Source organism: Mobula hypostoma, chromosome 19 (genome assembly GCF_963921235.1).
Source record: "Mobula hypostoma chromosome 19, sMobHyp1.1, whole genome shotgun sequence".
Taxonomy (NCBI): domain Eukaryota; kingdom Metazoa; phylum Chordata; class Chondrichthyes; order Myliobatiformes; family Myliobatidae; genus Mobula; species Mobula hypostoma.
Window position 1 is genome coordinate 56,561,756 of NC_086115.1, and position 17,624 is coordinate 56,579,379.

The window sequence follows — 17,624 nt, forward strand, 5'->3', positions numbered from 1 at the left end:
AATGTGATTTTTTGTGAATAATAATTACTGCCCAACTGCAGAATATTGCATGCTTAGATGCTGCAATAAATATCTTCTGAGTAAGAAGACGGAGAGTTCAAAATCCCAAGCTCATAATCGATGTGTGGTACATACCACAGGGGTGATTATGCATGAGTTCGCACCATCTTTTTGTGATGGATAGAAATGGCTGTTCCCCTCTTTGTTTAGTTCAACTTGACACCACATTGACAGAAGCGATAAATTTATTTTTGTTCAGACAAGGCAAGAGGTACATTAAAAATGAAACTGTAATTAACAGCTTCTGATCAGAAGGAAGCCATGAGCTTCTGACACAAACATGAGAAATTCTGCAGAAGCTGGAAATCCAAGGAGTCACACACAAAATGCTGGAGGAACTCAGCAGGTCAAGGAGCATTTATGGAAATGAATGAAGAGTCGACATTTCAGGACTGAGAAGAAAGCGGGAAGATGTGCCAGAATATAAAGGTGGGGGGAATGGGAAGGGCGTTAGTTGGAAGGTGATAGGTGGGTAGGAGAGATAAGGGGCTGGACACTGGTGAAGAAAGATCAGAGGAGAGTGGACAATAGGAGCTAGGGAAGGAATGCACTCACGGGGAGGTAATAGGCAGGTGAGCAGAGGTAAAAGCTCAGAGTGGGAAATAGAAAGAGGGGCGGAACTTGTTTATTGGAAGGAGAAATTGATATTCATTCCATCAGGCTGGAGGCTACCCAGCTGGAATATAAGGTGTTGCTCCTCTTGTGCCAAGGTGAGGCCTATGGACTGACACGTCAGAATGGGAATGCCATGTCCTGATGTGTAAGGGTGCCTCTTGTGTTGCATTGTTCCCGCTGCCCTCGTGTGTCTTCTCTCATCCATTGTCCCCATCATTTCCCCACCACCCGTTGTTCTTGCACTCACAGTGTATCTGTCCTCATAATAAGTGTATTTTTTTCACCACATCACCTCAGCTCCTCTGTTGTTGAAACCTTCTTCATGTTTCAGGAACTTCTTATTCCAAGTGTGGCTCCAGTCTTTAGCTCCCCGTTGACTCTATTTCACCTGGAACCCCGCTCTCTGTATCCTATCATGATAAGTCTCACCAATGTACAAAAAAACCACAATGTTTGACGTACTATCATGCCCATGACTATTTGCTTTGGACATGTTGTCACACAGAAATAGTCTCTCTGGTTTACAGCAACTTATGCATGATTTGTGCCTGAAAATAGTGCCAATTCAACCAAATTTCAAGGTTTATGTCTCTAGACCTCCACCAGGGCTGCTATCCTCATGCATTACAGCTTTCACCCTTCTGGCTTTTGTTAGTTATCCTCTGAAATTTTATTCCTAAACTCCTCCACCTCTCTGCCCTTTCAGATCCTACAATATCCACCCATTTCACCAACTCTCCCAGTTTCTCCTTCATATTCACTGATTTGCCTTCTATTGAGCACCTCAGAATGCAAGTTCATAAAGGCATCATGAACTTTTACCATCGAGAGAACTGTTATAGAAGGCAGACTCACAAGCCCATACAAAGTTTTTAACCCATCCACCTTTAATATATTCTGATTTGTGTTACATTAGTAAGCATACACCAATAAAAAGGCTCTACATTAGAATACATCTCCTACCATGCTCTGTACTAAATGTATGCTTATGACACCGTGAAGCTGGATCACAAACAATAGTTATTATTTCTCATCATTCCAAACTTGGAAGAAATCTAGTAGAGGTTCCTCAGAGAAATGTTGTCCCATCTGCACAGGTATGTTAACAACATCTATCCTTGAATATCCTGTGCCATAACAATAGTAAGTGTCAAACAGACAGGTGATGTTCATGGAGACACAGGAGGCTGCAGGTACCGGAGTCTGGAAGAACACACAAAACGCTGGAGGAACTCAGCAGATCGGCCACCATCTATGAAGGGAAGTGGAGAGTCAACGTTTTTCATCTGGTAGTCTTGACCTAAGACATCGACTGTCCACTACTCTCCATAGATGCCCCCTGACCTGCTGAGGCTCTCCAACTTCTTTAGATGCTTTTGTTTTGGTGGAAAGGTATAAAATCATAGGCTATGTTTACATCAAAAACTTACTAAATCTAAAACTCTAAGTATTAGATATTTCCAGTTAAAATAGCTCTTTCTACAACCATACTCTAAAGAGTTTGTAAGCTCTCCCCATGACCGCATGGACTTCCACCTGGTGCTCTGGTTTCCTCGCACAGTCCAAAGACAAACTGGTTGGTAGTGATTGGACATTGTAAATTGCCCTCTGATTAGGTTAGGATTAAATCAGGGAATTGCTGGGCAGCACAGCTCGAAGGGCTGGAAGGCTGAATCTCAACAAACAAATGAAAAACCAGACAAGAAAGCTCATGGTAGCCAAACTGCAACAACACAGATTACAACTGCCATGATGGAGATGAAGTTTGCATGGGAGACAGAGAGAAGACCCACATTCCCTCAGAAAAACATACAGAATTGATAGTAACTTGACTTGCAAATACACTGAGTAAATTGATGGATTACTTTTTGTGCTTCTATCCAAAACTTCTCTATATTTTCATCTGAGTGCTTTGTGTCAGTAAGGAGGGTTTGTTTTCCACTTGCTGCCACAGTGGTGCAGCAGTTAGCACAATGCCATTACATATCAGGATGTCAGAGTTCAGAGCTCAATTCTGACGTCATCTGCAGGGAGTTTTACATCCTCCCATGTGGGTTTCCTCCAGGTGCTCTGGTTTCCTTCCACATTCTGAAGGTGCACTGGTTAGTAGGTCAGTTGGTCATTGTAAGTTGTCCCTTGATTAGACTGGGGTTGAATTGGCAGGGTTACTGGTGGTGCAGTTCAAAGGGCCGGAAGGCTCTAAACAACTAAATAAAGGGTCCTTTCTAAACGGGATCCAAGGGCCAGGTACATTTCTTTCCTAGAACACCTGTTGCAGAATTTCCTCGTTATGGTTTTGACGCAGATATTGCTGTCAAAGAAAAAGTTGTAGTAAGAAACATGGTCATGTTTGGTTAGAGTTTAAGCAAAGCATTGCATGGTAGACCCAGAACAGGACCAGCAAATTTTGTGTGGGAGTCTGGCAAACAATATCAGTTCTATACAATTCACATTTAAAACAGAGAGCTAGAGGTTTCAGAGGCTGGGATGAACTTACTGAATCTAAAACTGAGAACCAGCTTTGGGATGGGAAGGCTGCAAGGGCTGGGACAGAAGTAAGTGACCATGAGAGGGGCTACAAGCTGCTGAGTGGAAGCCAGGAGATTGGCTGAAGGAGATACGGTGGATGGGAGACGGAGAGAAGGGATGGAGCGGGCATTTATTGAGAGGGTGAAAAGGGAAATGTATTTTGTTCTGAAGGTATCCTCCCTTTGGTGCTAAGTAAGACTGGTAACACACCCAGTTTCAATGGGAAATGTTCCTAATTTTAACAATGAACTTTAAAGATGATCGGTGTGAAGATACATCTAATTGTTTGTGCTACCTGGAATGAGGTGTGTGCGTCAGATTACATGGGAAGTTTCTCTTTGATGGTGATTGTCCATTGTGTCTGACTATCACAGGAAGCCTGTGCGGGAGAGTTTTTAATGTTGAAGAACCATTGCACTGGGCAGTTCTACTCTCTCAACCTCGAAAATCCAGGACCCGAAGTACAAACAAGCGTCATAAACCGGGGTCTTCCTTGGTTGCAGCAGTTGACCATGACGTCTTCTGTGCCTTCCCATGCCCTTCACTCTCTACTGCCGTCCTGGACGCTGGATCTCACTGTAGATCTCATCCACTGTAGGAGGGAGGAGAAGATGGCGGCACGACGCAGCGTGGACAGCCGTTCCGAATGATATCGTATATATTAACTAGGGGGCCGTTCACAATCCTGATTTGATGGAGACAGCTGTGAGAAGCACGGAGGAACTTCTGGAGAAACTTCTGAAATGCCCGCTTCGCTGCCACTGCTACTGTACGAATGAGAATCTCCGGAGGGGAAGGCCCCAAATCCTTGGCTTTGCCTATTGCCTGTTGCCGGGACCAGGGACGAAGCACTCGGCAGAGATGGTGCTCGGTGCTGGAGAGGTGGTCGGAGGCTCGGAGTTTTCGGACGGACTCGGAGTCGGACTGTAGTCAGATGCTTTCAGGATGCTGCATCGGCAAGTTTGTGGTGCTGGGAGTTCACCGTCTGCGTGAGATGGTGGGACTTTCGAGAGACTTCAAGACTTTTTACCGTGCCCATGGTCTGTTCTTATCAAATTACGGTATTGCTTTGCACTGTTATAACTATATGTTATAATTATGTGGTTTTTGTCAGTTTTTCAGTCTTGGTTTGTCTTGTGTTTCTGTGATACCATTCTGGAGAAACATTGTATCATTTCTTAATGCATGCATTACTGAATGACAATAAAAGAGGACTGTGTGTCCTCATAATCTAATCTAATCTCATCCACCCAGTGTGCTGGAGCTGCCTTTGCATGATAGGACAGGCACATCCCTAACTCACTGGGGGAAGAGACTACGACTATGACTTAGCCCGCCTATGGGATGTCCGGGGAGGGGTAGCACCTCTGGTGAAGGGGCTTTGTTGTGTCCATTCTGGGGCAGCTCACTCACCTTTGATCCCAACCAGATACCAAGCTGTCACCTGTGGCTCTAAGTAGCTGTTTGCATGTGACAGTGGTCACACTCTGGTAGAATGCTTTGATAGGCAGGCTAAACCAGGCACTTCGATACAATCAATAAAATCTCAACACCATTATAACAGCTTTTCTTATGGAGGAACCTAACGTTTCAATTTCCTTCATAACCACAGTAACTGATGACTTTTTAAGTGCAGCAGTTGGCAGGGGAGTTCAGAGGATATAGACCATGCTATAATATCACGAGTCTTTCCTTCTTTAGGTAGAAGACTTTCAATATCTGACCATGAGGGAAAGAGATCCCTACAGATATCTCAAACAACATTTTTACATCAAAAGATTTGTGCAGCTGGTGTTCATTATATAAGGTGAAACTTACCTCTAATTCATCCACTTCTCCCACCTATATTGAGCCATTAAGATCATCTTCCATATTTTGTTCAAACTTTGGTAAAGGCATGTTAAATCCCTCTTTACTTTTAAGCCAGTATGTTGACTGAGTTCCTTTTCCCTTAGGAAAAATACAAAGGAGATATTTAAAATTGATAACAATTGAAAAGGAATTTTCATTTATTTATTAAAATATGCGCCTTGTCACAGAAGTGTGGATGAAGTTATTTTTATGGATGTATATATTTTTCTTTAATAAATAGCAATCATATTTGAATTTGCTGAAGGGGTATAGAAGTGATGTGTTTCTCCTCTTTGGAACTGCAGACAGCAGGAAACTGCAGAGTTATCAGGTATACAAACCCTCCACATCGAATAATATTCATCGATTTTACTGCAGGAAGGTAGAAAAGGTGAGAGGGAATCAACCTGGTCTCAAGGTCGATTATTTCAGTCAACCTCACAACACTTTTTCTTTTTTTCTCAAATCTTTTTATTGTTATATTATACAAAAGAGATAACACGAGTGCATTGAAGTAACAACACTTACAATGACTCAAAAAAAGACATTATCTTAAAGATTGAAAAAAATTTTTGTGACAACAAAAAAACCTACTAAGCAGAAGAAGTGAGAGAAAAAAGAACCCATTAGGTGTACAACCCCGGAGCCATGCAGCATACAAAAAGCTTCTAAAAATAAACATCAAACCGCCAGCAAGAAAAGAAAATATACTAAAAAAATTTACAATTAGATTGTGGAAAAAATCTATCAATTAACTCAAGTGATAATAACGAGCAAATGAGCCCCATCTTTTCTCAAAATCAAATAAAGGTTCAAAGGTTCGACTTCTTATTTTCTCCAAACTAAGACCTAGCATCACTTGAGGGAACCATTGTGACAAAGTGGGAGCTGATGTATCCTTCCACTTCAACAAAATGGCCCTTCTAGCTATAAATGTAACAAATGCAATAACATGTTGGTCAGACACAGAAATACCATGAATATTTTGAGGAATTATTCCAAAAAGCACAGTTAATTTATTACAACACTTACTTAAATCCATGTAACACCAGTTTCAGAGAACATAGAACAGTACAGCACAGTAAGGCCTTTCAGCCCACAGTACTGTACTGGCTGATGGGTTAATTGGTTATCATAAGTTATAGGCTAGGGTTAAATTGGGAGGGATTGCTGGGTGGTACGTCTTGAAGGGCTGTAAGGGCTTGTCCCACAACATAAATAAATAAATAAACAAAAAAAACAAACAGAAATCTCTTAACCTAGTCCATTATCAATCCATTATCAATCTCAAACAACAGGAATTCTGTAGATGCTGGAAATTCAAGCAACACACATCAAAGTTGCTGGTGAACACAGCAGGCCAAGCAGCATCTATAGGAAGAGGTGCAGTCGACGTTTCAGGCCGAGACCCTTCATCAGGACCCTTAGTCCTGACGAAGGGTCTCGGCCTGAAACGTCAACTGCACTTCTTCCTATAGATGCTGCTTGGCCTGCTGTGTTCACCAGCAACTTTGATGTGTGTTGCTCCATTATCAATCTAATCCTTCCCTCCTACACAAAACACAACTCTCCATTTTCCTATCATCTATGTGCCTGAGCTTCTCTTAAAGGTCCCTGAAGTGTCAGCCTCTGCCACTGCCCCGGCAGTGCATTCCACACATTTACCATTCTCTGTTTAACAAACCTACCTCTGACATCTCCACCAGACCTCTCTCCACTCACTTTAAACAGATGTCCTCCAGTATTTGTCATGCTGTCCTGGACGCCACGTGGGCATGTGGCCAAATGGTTAAGGCATTGGACTAGCGACCTGAAGGTCGTGAGTTCCAGCCCCAGTCGAGGCAACATGTGTTGTGTCCTTGGGCAAGGCACTTAATCACACATTGCTCTGCGACGACACTGGTGCCAAGCTGTATGGGTCCTAATGCCCTTCCCTTGGACAACATCGGTGGCGTGTTGTGGAGAGGGGAAACTTGCAGCATGGGCAACTGCTGGTCTTCCATACAACCTTGCCCAGGCCTGCGCCCTGGAGAGTGAAGACTTTCCAGGTGCAGATCCATGGTCTCGCAAGACTAACGGATGCCTAGAAAAAGCACCAGCTGTTCACTCTATCGAAGTCTTTTATAAGTTAGTAGAGAAGGACCACGGTATAGAGTTCTGTTATTGGAGAGTGTAAAAGCTGTGTATCTGTTCTCTATCTGCTTTGTGTTCTGTGTTGAGCGTTTATTATGCTTATTGCGGTAACTAGTCACATTAGCAGGCGTATGGTAAAAGCAAAGGGAATAAGCTACGTACTCTTACTTATTTCATGCCAGTTTGTAGCTTAGAGCCTGCTGAGATAACACCTGGTATCACTGCAAGATTGTGTGTTTGCTAATTGCTAATAAAGGATTTGACTCTCTGGAAGATCATTTCATTGGAGCTGAGGGTGCATCATGCAAAAATAACAACACTGTGGCGGCAATTGTTTTGAGTTTGGATTAGTTTTGCCGCTACAGAGAGGCAGGGGTTGGGTTGTGTGAGGAAGCCCTTCAATCACTGAAACACCCCGGGGGGGGGGCACTTGAGTGACAACAGAGCTATTGGTGTGTAGGAATGTAACAGAACAGTACTGAAAGCATTGACTGTGAATGCAAGAATGCCAGGTTTATTTCAGTAAATATGTTTCACTTTGATATCAAAGAAACACCTCTATCAAGTCACTTTCCTTCAAAAGGACCACAACCTTATTGTAGTTTGGAGGCTTGCTTGCCCCAGTGTTCCGGAAAGCGATGCTGGCTGGACTCAGGGCTTTATGCTTTGCCTCCTGGTAGGGTCCCCCATGCCAAACAGGTCAAAGGATAGAGACCAGACTAAGAGTGGTCCACCAGCCCTCCAGCTTCAAGGATCCAGCTCAGGGCTAACAACCCTGACTAGTAAAACAAAATTGTTACGGAAACAGCAATGGAAAATTGTTCCACATCGGAGTGTGATGGTATTCCTGAGACTTGCACGGCTGACAGTAGTGAAAACTGGGAGAAGGTTACTGACATGACGAAGGAAGCCCTGACCACCACCAAGACTAAAAGACCAACGACAGACAGAGATGGAGGACCTTCTTTGCTGCTTATACACCAGTAACGGTACGGGATGTAAGAGTGAGTAGATCACACTAAAATTGTACAGTAAATGCTGGAGGAACTCAGCAGGTCAGGCAGCCTTGACGGATATGAATAGACTGTGGATATTTCAATAGATGCTGCCTGATCTGCTTAGGTTCTCCAGCATTGTCTGTGTGTGGTGCTTTGGATTTGAAGCATCTGCAGAATTTCTTGTGTTTATATTGTATATTAATGTTGTTGCAAAATGGAGTTCAGTACAGGTAAAGAACCAGAACTGAATAAAATAGCCACATACAGTACATTACTTCAGCAAAAGCTGTTAAAATTGTACTATGTGCTGGAAAACAAACATAAAAAGATACTGCATGTTGGAAAATTTGATTCCCTACCTTCACTTTTATTGTCCCTCTCTCCACGACCTCATATCCTCCAAATCCCCACAGGACATCAGCTGTGCTTTGTGACATGTGTATTTTCAAGGCTAAGGAGCACAAGAGGTTCATTATGCAGGTTGCAGCTCGTAAGGATAAAAGCTGCAGTGTACATTGGTCAAGGAGCATTGTATCAGCTGCCCTGTCACCATGTCACTGTTTAGTTCACACCTGGGTCAATGTAATGCTCCATATGGTGTTAAGCTGCACACAGTTTTTGCCCGTATTTAGTTAGCCAGACCTCCTTGTTCTAAAGCTTGAAGGCTTACCAACCAAGTCAAAGAGTAGACCCCCGACTAAGAGTGATCCACCGGTCCCCCAGGTTCGGGGGTTCAGCTCAGGGCCAACAACCCTGACTGGTCAAACAAAAATTGTTACGGAAGCAGCAATGAAGAATTCTTCTATATCTGCATGTGACAGTATATGGCCAAGGACGGACAGAAATGGCTGCCCGAAATGCCAACACCATAACAGGCAATAGCCAATCTCACATTCTGTGAACTCTTCTATGAAGCACCGTAATTTTGCTTCTTTTTCACAGGCACTGATTAAAAACAAGTTGCATGCCGATAAGATAAAGAATATTCACAATTATCACAAAAAATGTCTCCAAATGATATACCTAAGCATGTGTAGAATACTTTTTACTCACACCTTAATGTAAATAATGAAGGCAAATTTGGTGAAAGAGCCAATTCCAAAATCTGACTGGAAATTTAAAACTTTAAGGAAGTCATTTCTATTGACCCTCTAATGTAAAAGTTGATTACTTTTATTTGTTTAGTTGTTACAGTGCTTTATTTAAATACCAAGTAAATCCTTTCCCGGTTACTCATACTGGGCTGAATCTCCTTAATCGAAGACTATGCTTCATGCTTACTCCCCACTCTAGCGCAAATTTTTCTGGCCATGCAGGTCTGAATGTTTCAATCCTTCAGCAAGGTGCAGTACTAACAATTAGCCTGCAGGTGGCAGGAATAAAGGGCCCTTCCAAAGACTGAACTACGGCCTACTGGCAGTGTGTGCTATCGCAGTCCATTCCCACTGCTTCCAAATGTCTGACAAACATTTAAAACAAAATGATAAGTGGTTTTAAAGACTCCTGGAACTGTTTTTAATTAAATTTTCCAGTTTTGATGGAAGGTAATGCATCTGAAATTTTCACTCTCTTTCTTCAGATGCTGCTCAACTAGATGGACATTCTTAACATTTTTATTTAGCGAAAAAGAAACAAATACTTACGTAAACTGTTGCTTTCCATCCTTGATGCTGCGTTGACAGTGTCTCCAAAGAGACAGTACCTGGGCATGAGTACTCCAACCACACCAGCAACCACTGGGCCTACAGAAGCAAATTAACAGATTTAAGTGTGTTAGTTAATATCTGAGATTGCCGTCCTTCAAAAATGCCATATATTATTCTGATGTAGTTTCCATGATTGTCATAATATCCACAGATTAGAAGTATCCGCCGAAACAAAGCTTGTGACAATATCCCTGAAATTGTGAATCAGAAGTCAATGTGCGACAGATGGATATACAAAATATAATGATATGGAAATATTGAAGAATTTTTCATCGTCTTATTGGAAGATCAGAGGGGAATATGGCCAATGAAAGCAAAATTAACAATTATTTGTCACCTTTAAAATACGGAGGGTACTTTACAAAGTACATAAATGTCTCCATTAACTGCCTTGAGATTTATTTTCTTGCAGACAGTAATAAGAAAAAGAAAGAAATATAATCCTCCAAGAAGTCAAACGACCTTGTTGTAGGATTGGAGGCTTTTGTGCCTCTGTGACCCACAGAGCTATGCTGACTTTATGCTTTGGTTCTTGGTAGGGTCTTCCAGGCCACACAGGTCAAAGGGCAGAGGCCAGGCCCGGAGTAGTCCACTGGTCCTCCAATTTCGGGGGTTCAGCTCAGGACTTCAGGACTAAAACCCCTGATTGGTGAGACGAAGTTGTTGTGGAAACAATGAAGAATCCTTCCACATCTGAGTGGTTATGGACAGACCTTCACTGTTGCCCTAAGCACAGCAGCGTAACAGGCAGAAAGTAAAGAAAAATTAATAGAAATTATGAAAAATTATAACTAACAAAGACTGACAACCAAAGTGCAAAAGAAGAGAAATCAGTCAAAAAAATACTGAGAACATGAGATCTAAATTTCTTGAAGGTGAGTCCATAGGTGTGGAGTCAGTTCAGTGTTGCGATGAGTGATGTTATCCCTCTGGTTCAGGAGCCTGATGATTGTAGGGTAATAACTCTTCCTGAACCTGGTGGTGTGGGACAAGTGTCATCATTCAGACTGGCCTTGCACAAACAAACAAACTTAAATGAGACATAACTATTATAATCAGCCACATCCCTTCCATTTCACACATGTCTGCCTTCACCCCATTCTCCTGCCACCCCACCAGGGATAGGGTTCCTCTTGTCTTCACCTACCACTCCACCAGCCTCTGCATCCTGCACGTAATTCTCTGGAACTTCCGCCATCTCCAACAGGATCCCCCCACCAAGCACATCTTTCCCTCCTACCCCACTTTCTGCTTTCCACAGGGATCGCTCCCTACGTAACTCCCTTATCCATTTGTCCCTCCCCACTGATATCCCTGCTGGCACTTATCCCTGCAAGCGGAAAAAAGTGCTACACATTACCCCTACACCTCCTCCCTCGCTACCATTCAGGGCACCAAACAGTCCTTCCAGATGAGACACTTCACCTGAGAGTCTGTTGGGGTCATCTACTGCATCCAGTGCTCCTGGTGTGACCTCCTGTATATCAGTGAGACCTGACATAGATTGGGAGACCACTTTGCCGAGCACCTAGACTCCGTCCACCAGATAAAGCAGGATCACTCGGTTGCCACCCATTTTAATTCCACTTTCCATTCCCATTCTGACATGTCAGTCCATGGCCTCCTCCACTGTTACGATGAGGCCACACTCGGGTTGGAGGAGCAACACTTTATATTTCGTCTCTGTAGCCTCCAACCTGATGGCATGAACATGAACTTCTCAAACTCCCAGTAACATTCCGCATGCCCCCTCCCCCCACCCCATCACCATTCCCCATTTCCATTTCCCTCTCTCACCTATGTCCTTACCTGCCCATCACCACCTGTTGCTCCTCCCCCTTTTCTTTCTTCCATGGCCTTCTGTTCTCTCCTATTAGATTCCCCCCACTCCAGCCCTGCATCTCTTACACCAATCAACTTCCCAGTTCTTTACTTCACCCCCTCCCGTTTCACCTATCACCTTGTGTTTCTTCCTCCCCTCCCCCAACTTCTAACTCTGACTCCTCAGCTTTTCTTCTCCAGTCCTGCCGAAGGGTCTCAGCCTGAAACGTTGACTGGACTCTTTTCCATAGATGCTGCCTGGCCTGCTGAGTTCCTCCATCATTTTGTGTGTAATAATTGGCTGTTCTTTCTTAGCAAGTTTTGGCTTCATTGGCGTGTCATCCCCATACAACAATGCTAATATTGCATCTAATTTAATCCCAGACCATTGTTTCAATTTTGATGCATAATGAAAATAATACAACACCTTAATGGTAAGAATTAGCAACTTAAACCAAATAACTTCCCAAGGAGTTTGTGAAGATTCAGCATGACATCTACAACTTCGACAAACTTCTGTAGATGTGTGGTGGAGAGTATATTGACTGGCTGCACCATGGCCTGGAATGGAAAATTCTACAAAAAGTAGTGGATATGGCCCAGTCTATCATGGGTAAAGCTCTCCCCACCACTGAGCACATCTACATGAAACGCTGTCACAGGAAAGCAGCATCCGTCATCAGGAACCTCCATCACCCAGGATGTGCTCTCTTCTCCCTTCTGCCATCATGAAGAAGGTACCAGTGCTTCGGGACTCACACCAACAGGTTTACTACCCCCTCAGCCATCAGGCGCTTGAACCAAAGGGAATAGCTTCACTTGCCCCATCATTGAAATATTCCCACAACCTATGGTCTCACTTTTTAGAACTCTTCATCTCATGTTCTTGATATTCATTGCTTATTTATTATTTTAATTTTGTATTTGAACAGTTTTTTTTGCCTTTTTGCTCACTGGTTGAATGCCCTGGTTGGGTGGTCTTTCATTGATTCCCTTACGGCTATCATTCGATAGATTTATTGAGTATACCCACAAGAAAATGAATCTCAGGGTTGTGGATGGTGACATACATGTACTTTGATAATAAGTTTATTTTGAACTTTTCGAACTTGGATAATGTTCTCCAAATAGAAAACAGAAGATTTTGTATTACCTGTATTGAGACCTATGTGAAGTTGCAGTTGTACATTGTTGATGTGTCTTATCTTAAAGACCGCAATGGAGCTGAGAAAATGCAAAGACATGGTAGCAATTTCCCCAGCATGCTGCATCCCGTTGCGAATTGGAAGTCCACTTGCCACCATGTAGGCATCTCCTATTGTTTCAACCTATAGTGACAGAAACAGCAGAGTGAAAGCTACACACACACCTGAGGCTAATCAGGTGGACAAGTAACACAAGGGATTCTGCAAATGCTGGAAATCCAGAGCAACACAAAGGTGGTGGGGGGGGATGGGGGGCGGTAGGATAGCTAGAAAGATGATACGTTAGCATAGTGGTTCGTAGAACGCTTTATAGTTCCAGCGACCTGGGTTCAATTGTCACTGCAGTCTAGAAGGAGTTTGTACGTACTCCCAGTGACTGCGTTGGTTTCTTGCGGGTGCTCTAGTTTCCTCCCACAGTCCAAAGATGTACTGATTGGTAGTTAATTGGTCATTGTAAATTGTCCTGCGATTAGGCTGGGATTAAGTTGGATAGGTGGGTGGGTAGATGGGTGGATGGATGAAACCAGGTGCATGGGAAAGTTAAGGAGCTAGAGAGGAAGGACTGTGATAGGAGAGGAGAGTGGACGATAGGAGAAAGGGAAGGAGGAGAGACGAAAAAAGTGGTATCTCCCAATGGCTAACCATTTTAATTCCACTTCCCATTCGGATATTTCTAACCATGGCCTCCTACACTGTTGTGATAAGGCCACATGTAGGTTGTAGGAACAACACCTTATATTCTGTCTGGGTAGCCTTCAACCTGATAGCGATAGACAATAGACAATAGGTGCAGGAGTAGGCCATTCAGCCCTTCGAGCCAGCACCGCCATTCACTGTGATCATGGCTGGTCATCCACAATCTGTATCCAGTTCCTGCCTTATCCCCATAACCTTTGATTCCACTATCTTTAAGAGCTCTATCTATCTCTTTCTTGAAAGCATCCAGAGACCTGGCCTCCACAGCCTTCTGGGGCAGAGCATTCCACAGATCCACCACTCACAGCATGAACATCGATTTCTCAAACTTTCAGTAATGCGCCCACCCCTCTTCCTCCTTCACCTTTCCCCATCCCCTTTTCCCTCTCTCACCTTACCTCCTTGCCCGCCTATCGCCTCCCTCTTGTGATCCTCCCACCTTTTCTTTCTTCCATGGCGTTCTGTCCTCTCCTGTCAGATTCCTCCTTCTCCAGCCCTGTATCTCTTTCACCAATCAGCTTCCCAGCTCTTTCCTTCCCCCTTCTGGTTTCACCTTTCACTTTGCGCTTCTCTCTCCCCTCCCCCACCTTTTAAAACTTCTCCTCAGCTTTTTCTCTCCAGTCCTGCCGAAGGGTTTCGGCCCGAAATGTCTACTGTACTCTTTTCCGTTGATGCTGCCTCCTGGCCTGCTGAGTTCCTCCACCATTTTGTGTGTGTTGCTTGTATTTCCAGCATCTGCAGACTTTCTCTTGTTTCGAGTTAGGAACCAATTGTTGGTGTTTTGGGCCGAGATACTTAATATTTACCACAGAGTGTATGGAAAGTCATGGGAGAAATTGTTGAAATTCACTCAATATTTAGTATGGTTAGTATTGTCCAGCAAGCACTCTCTTACCTTGTACACATCGTACGATTTGATAATGCCATCAAACAAACTGTAAAGATCATTGAGCATATCCACAACCTGCATGGGCGTACTGATGGAGCAAAGCTTCGTGAAGCCAACGATGTCGGAGAAGAAGATGGTAACCGATTCAAAGGATTCCGGCTCCACAGCCTTTCCCAGAATGAGTTGCTCGGCAATGAAGCTGTCGATAAATAAAACGATAACCATCATCCTAAACAGGTGACTGCCTTCACTTCCTAAGAAGATTGAGGCAAGCAAGGCTCCCTCTCCTCCCCCCACCATCTTAACTGCATTTTATCGGAGCACCATTGAAAGCATCCTGACAAGTTGCATCTCCATCTGGGATGGGAACAGCCAAGCATCGGACCAGAGGTCCCTACAAGGGACTGAGAGAACAGCTAAGGGGATCATAAGGGTCCCTCTACCATCCATAGGGGACATTTATCAGGAGCACTTCACACGCACGGCCTTAACATTATTAAGGATCACACACATCCATCCAGCAGCCTCTTAAACTTGCTACCATCAGGCAGGAGACTCCGATGCATAAAAACAAGAACAGTCAGGAAGGAAGACAACACACATCAAAGTTGCTGGTGAACGCAGCAGGCCAGGCAGCATCTCTAGGAAGAGGTACAGTCGATGTTTCAGGCTGAGACCCTTCGTCAGGACTAACTGAAGGAAGACAGTTTCTTTCCTCAGACCATTAGGCTTCAGAACTCCCTGCCACATCACATTCAGTTAATCTGTTCTGCATCTGATAATATTTAATTTATGCACTTTACTTTGTTTACTTATGCATAATTCATCTGTGGATTTAATTCTTACTTTCATAAGTTATTGTGTGTTATGTGTACTCCTGTGCTTTACACGCTGGCTTGGTGAAATGTTGCCTTGTTTGATAGTATATGTGCACTGTACAGTATATAGTTAAACGACAACAAACTTGACCTGACAACTCATGTGAAGAAGATCTGTCAACTGTTGAAGGGATAAGGCCAAGTCGTTTATCTGAAAGAATAGAAATTAGATCTGCAAGGTTTCTGTTCCTTTACCAAATGATACTTATGTGAATTTTGCTTGACTGAGAATTTTGCATTAACGTTTAGGTCTGACTTTTTTTAATATACATTTTTTTTATTTATTACTAACAAACAAACGAACAAAAAAAACACAGCACATCCACAAAAACCACAACCATAGCAAAATCAAATTAAATATTGAGCAGCAAAAGAGAGAAAAATATAAAGGCAAAAGTAAACATACACAGAAAGGTGCACCGCACCAAAAAACCTCAGTCCTCACCCCGTAAGAAAGCCAATACAGGGCCCCATATCCTTTCAAAGATGTCCCCTCGGAGGCTTTTTAATCTCTTGAGTCTAGCCATGCAGTGTGTTCAAAGTTCAAAGTACATTTATTATCAAAGTATGTATTCATTATACAACCTTGAGATTCGTCTCCTTACAGGCAGCCACAAAACAAGAAACCCAATAGGACCCATTATTAAAAAAAGACAAACACCCAAAGTGCAGAGAGAAAAAAAATCACGCAAACAATAAAAGCAAGCAAGTAGTGTTCAGAACTGAAGCTTTACAAAAGACGTGAAGCCAGGCAATCCTGAAGCTGGAACAGGCCACAACTTCAGTTCATCACAGAGCCAAGTTAAAAGTGATTGGCATGTGCAGGCTGGCAATTGTTCAATGCTTTTCGCTCCAGCCTTGAGGTTGAATGGTATCTGAATGGGCACATTATAAAGATAGTGAAATGGGGAATCAATGAAAGTTCTGATCAAGGTTCTGCAAATTACTGCAAAATTCTATAATTTACAAGGCCCTAGCTATTGTGTGCTACAGGATAGATTGTACGAGCTCAAAGCTCTTTCATTTGCAGGTTCTGCTATTCTGAAGGGGAGTAATTCAGTTACTGGGAATTAGGCACTGAGGGTGAGGTGGGAACAGGGATACCAGTCACGTTTCAAGGAATCCACACCTTGAGAGAAACGTTGTGTGATTGAGTGAGAGAGGTGTTAATCAGCCAGTTGCGGCAGTGAGACTTGAACTGTTTGGTTTGGCGGGTGGGTGGGTAGGTCTTTGTGTGTCTGGGGTTCGGTGTGGGCTGTGCAAAGCCCGAGGAAGATCTGCCAAGCTGATTAGCAATTTCCTCAGACAGGTCCCCTTTAGGGAATGTTGAAGCAGGCCTGAGTGTGCAAAAATTTTAAATCCAATCTGTGTATGTCAAAGAGGCCTCTTTTCACTAACAAAGCAATTGTGCGATGGCCTTGTTTTTCCTACAGCATGTAACAAGCCCGTGTGAAGAGATGTGTATGTAACTTTAGTGCTCCCTTTAACATGGGCACTATGCACTCATTGGTTCACACTGAAAACCAGGGAGAATTCACTACAGGTGCTCCATACGGACATACTACTCCGAGAGGACCACAACCTTGGCGTAGTTTGGAGGCTTACGTGCTTCAATGATCCAGAGATCTATGTTAGTTTCAGTCAAGGCTTTATGCTTTGGCTCTTGGTAGGGTCGCCCTTTGTCAACCAAGTCAGAGGTAGAGGCCAGACTAAGAGTGATCCACCAGCCCTCGGTTTGGGGGTTCAGCTCAGGGCTAACAACCCTGACTAGTAAAACAAAATTGTTAGGTAAACAGCAATGAAGAATCCTTCTACATCTGAGTGCGACGGTATTCCTGAGTCTCCACCTGGGAGCTGCACGACTGACAGGAGTGAAAAGTGAGGGGAAGTTACTGAGATGATGAAGGAAGCCCTGAACACTGCCAGACATGGCGGACATTCACCGCTGCCCTAAACGACAGCGGTGTAACAGGCCGTCAGTATGTGGACATATCGTTAGTGCTGTCGATTGCGAAGTCTTGATGCATTGTTTCCCACTCAGTTCACTTACCAGCTCATCCTTCCAGTAAGCTGCAAAACAACAAATTTAAAGGCCTGCATGCTGGAGGTCACATCTAGTTAATGCCAGAGGGTTACAGTTACCGTCATGATAGGATGTGGACCCTGCAATCTCAACATGCTAAACATGGTTGCAAAGTGACTGCTTGGTGAGATACAGTGCTTCATGATAGTGTCACCTTCCT

At 43.5% G+C, this 17,624-nt stretch overlaps 1 protein-coding gene across 1 annotated transcript in view; it reads right to left on the reverse strand.

Annotated features, from left to right (window-relative positions):
- The window catches only part of gucy2g (guanylate cyclase 2g), a 97,209-nt gene that overhangs the window by 27,008 nt on the left and 52,577 nt on the right, over positions 1 to 17,624 (reverse strand). The window contains exons 17-21 of the mRNA XM_063071119.1: positions 14,510 to 14,702; positions 12,867 to 13,041; positions 9,830 to 9,928; positions 8,546 to 8,637; positions 5,023 to 5,154 (exon numbers count right to left, since the gene is read on the reverse strand). Coding sequence (XP_062927189.1) covers positions 5,047 to 5,154; positions 8,546 to 8,637; positions 9,830 to 9,928; positions 12,867 to 13,041; positions 14,510 to 14,702 — 667 coding nt within the window. The 3' untranslated portion in view covers positions 5,023 to 5,046. The remainder of the gene's footprint in view (positions 1 to 5,022; positions 5,155 to 8,545; positions 8,638 to 9,829; positions 9,929 to 12,866; positions 13,042 to 14,509; positions 14,703 to 17,624) is intronic.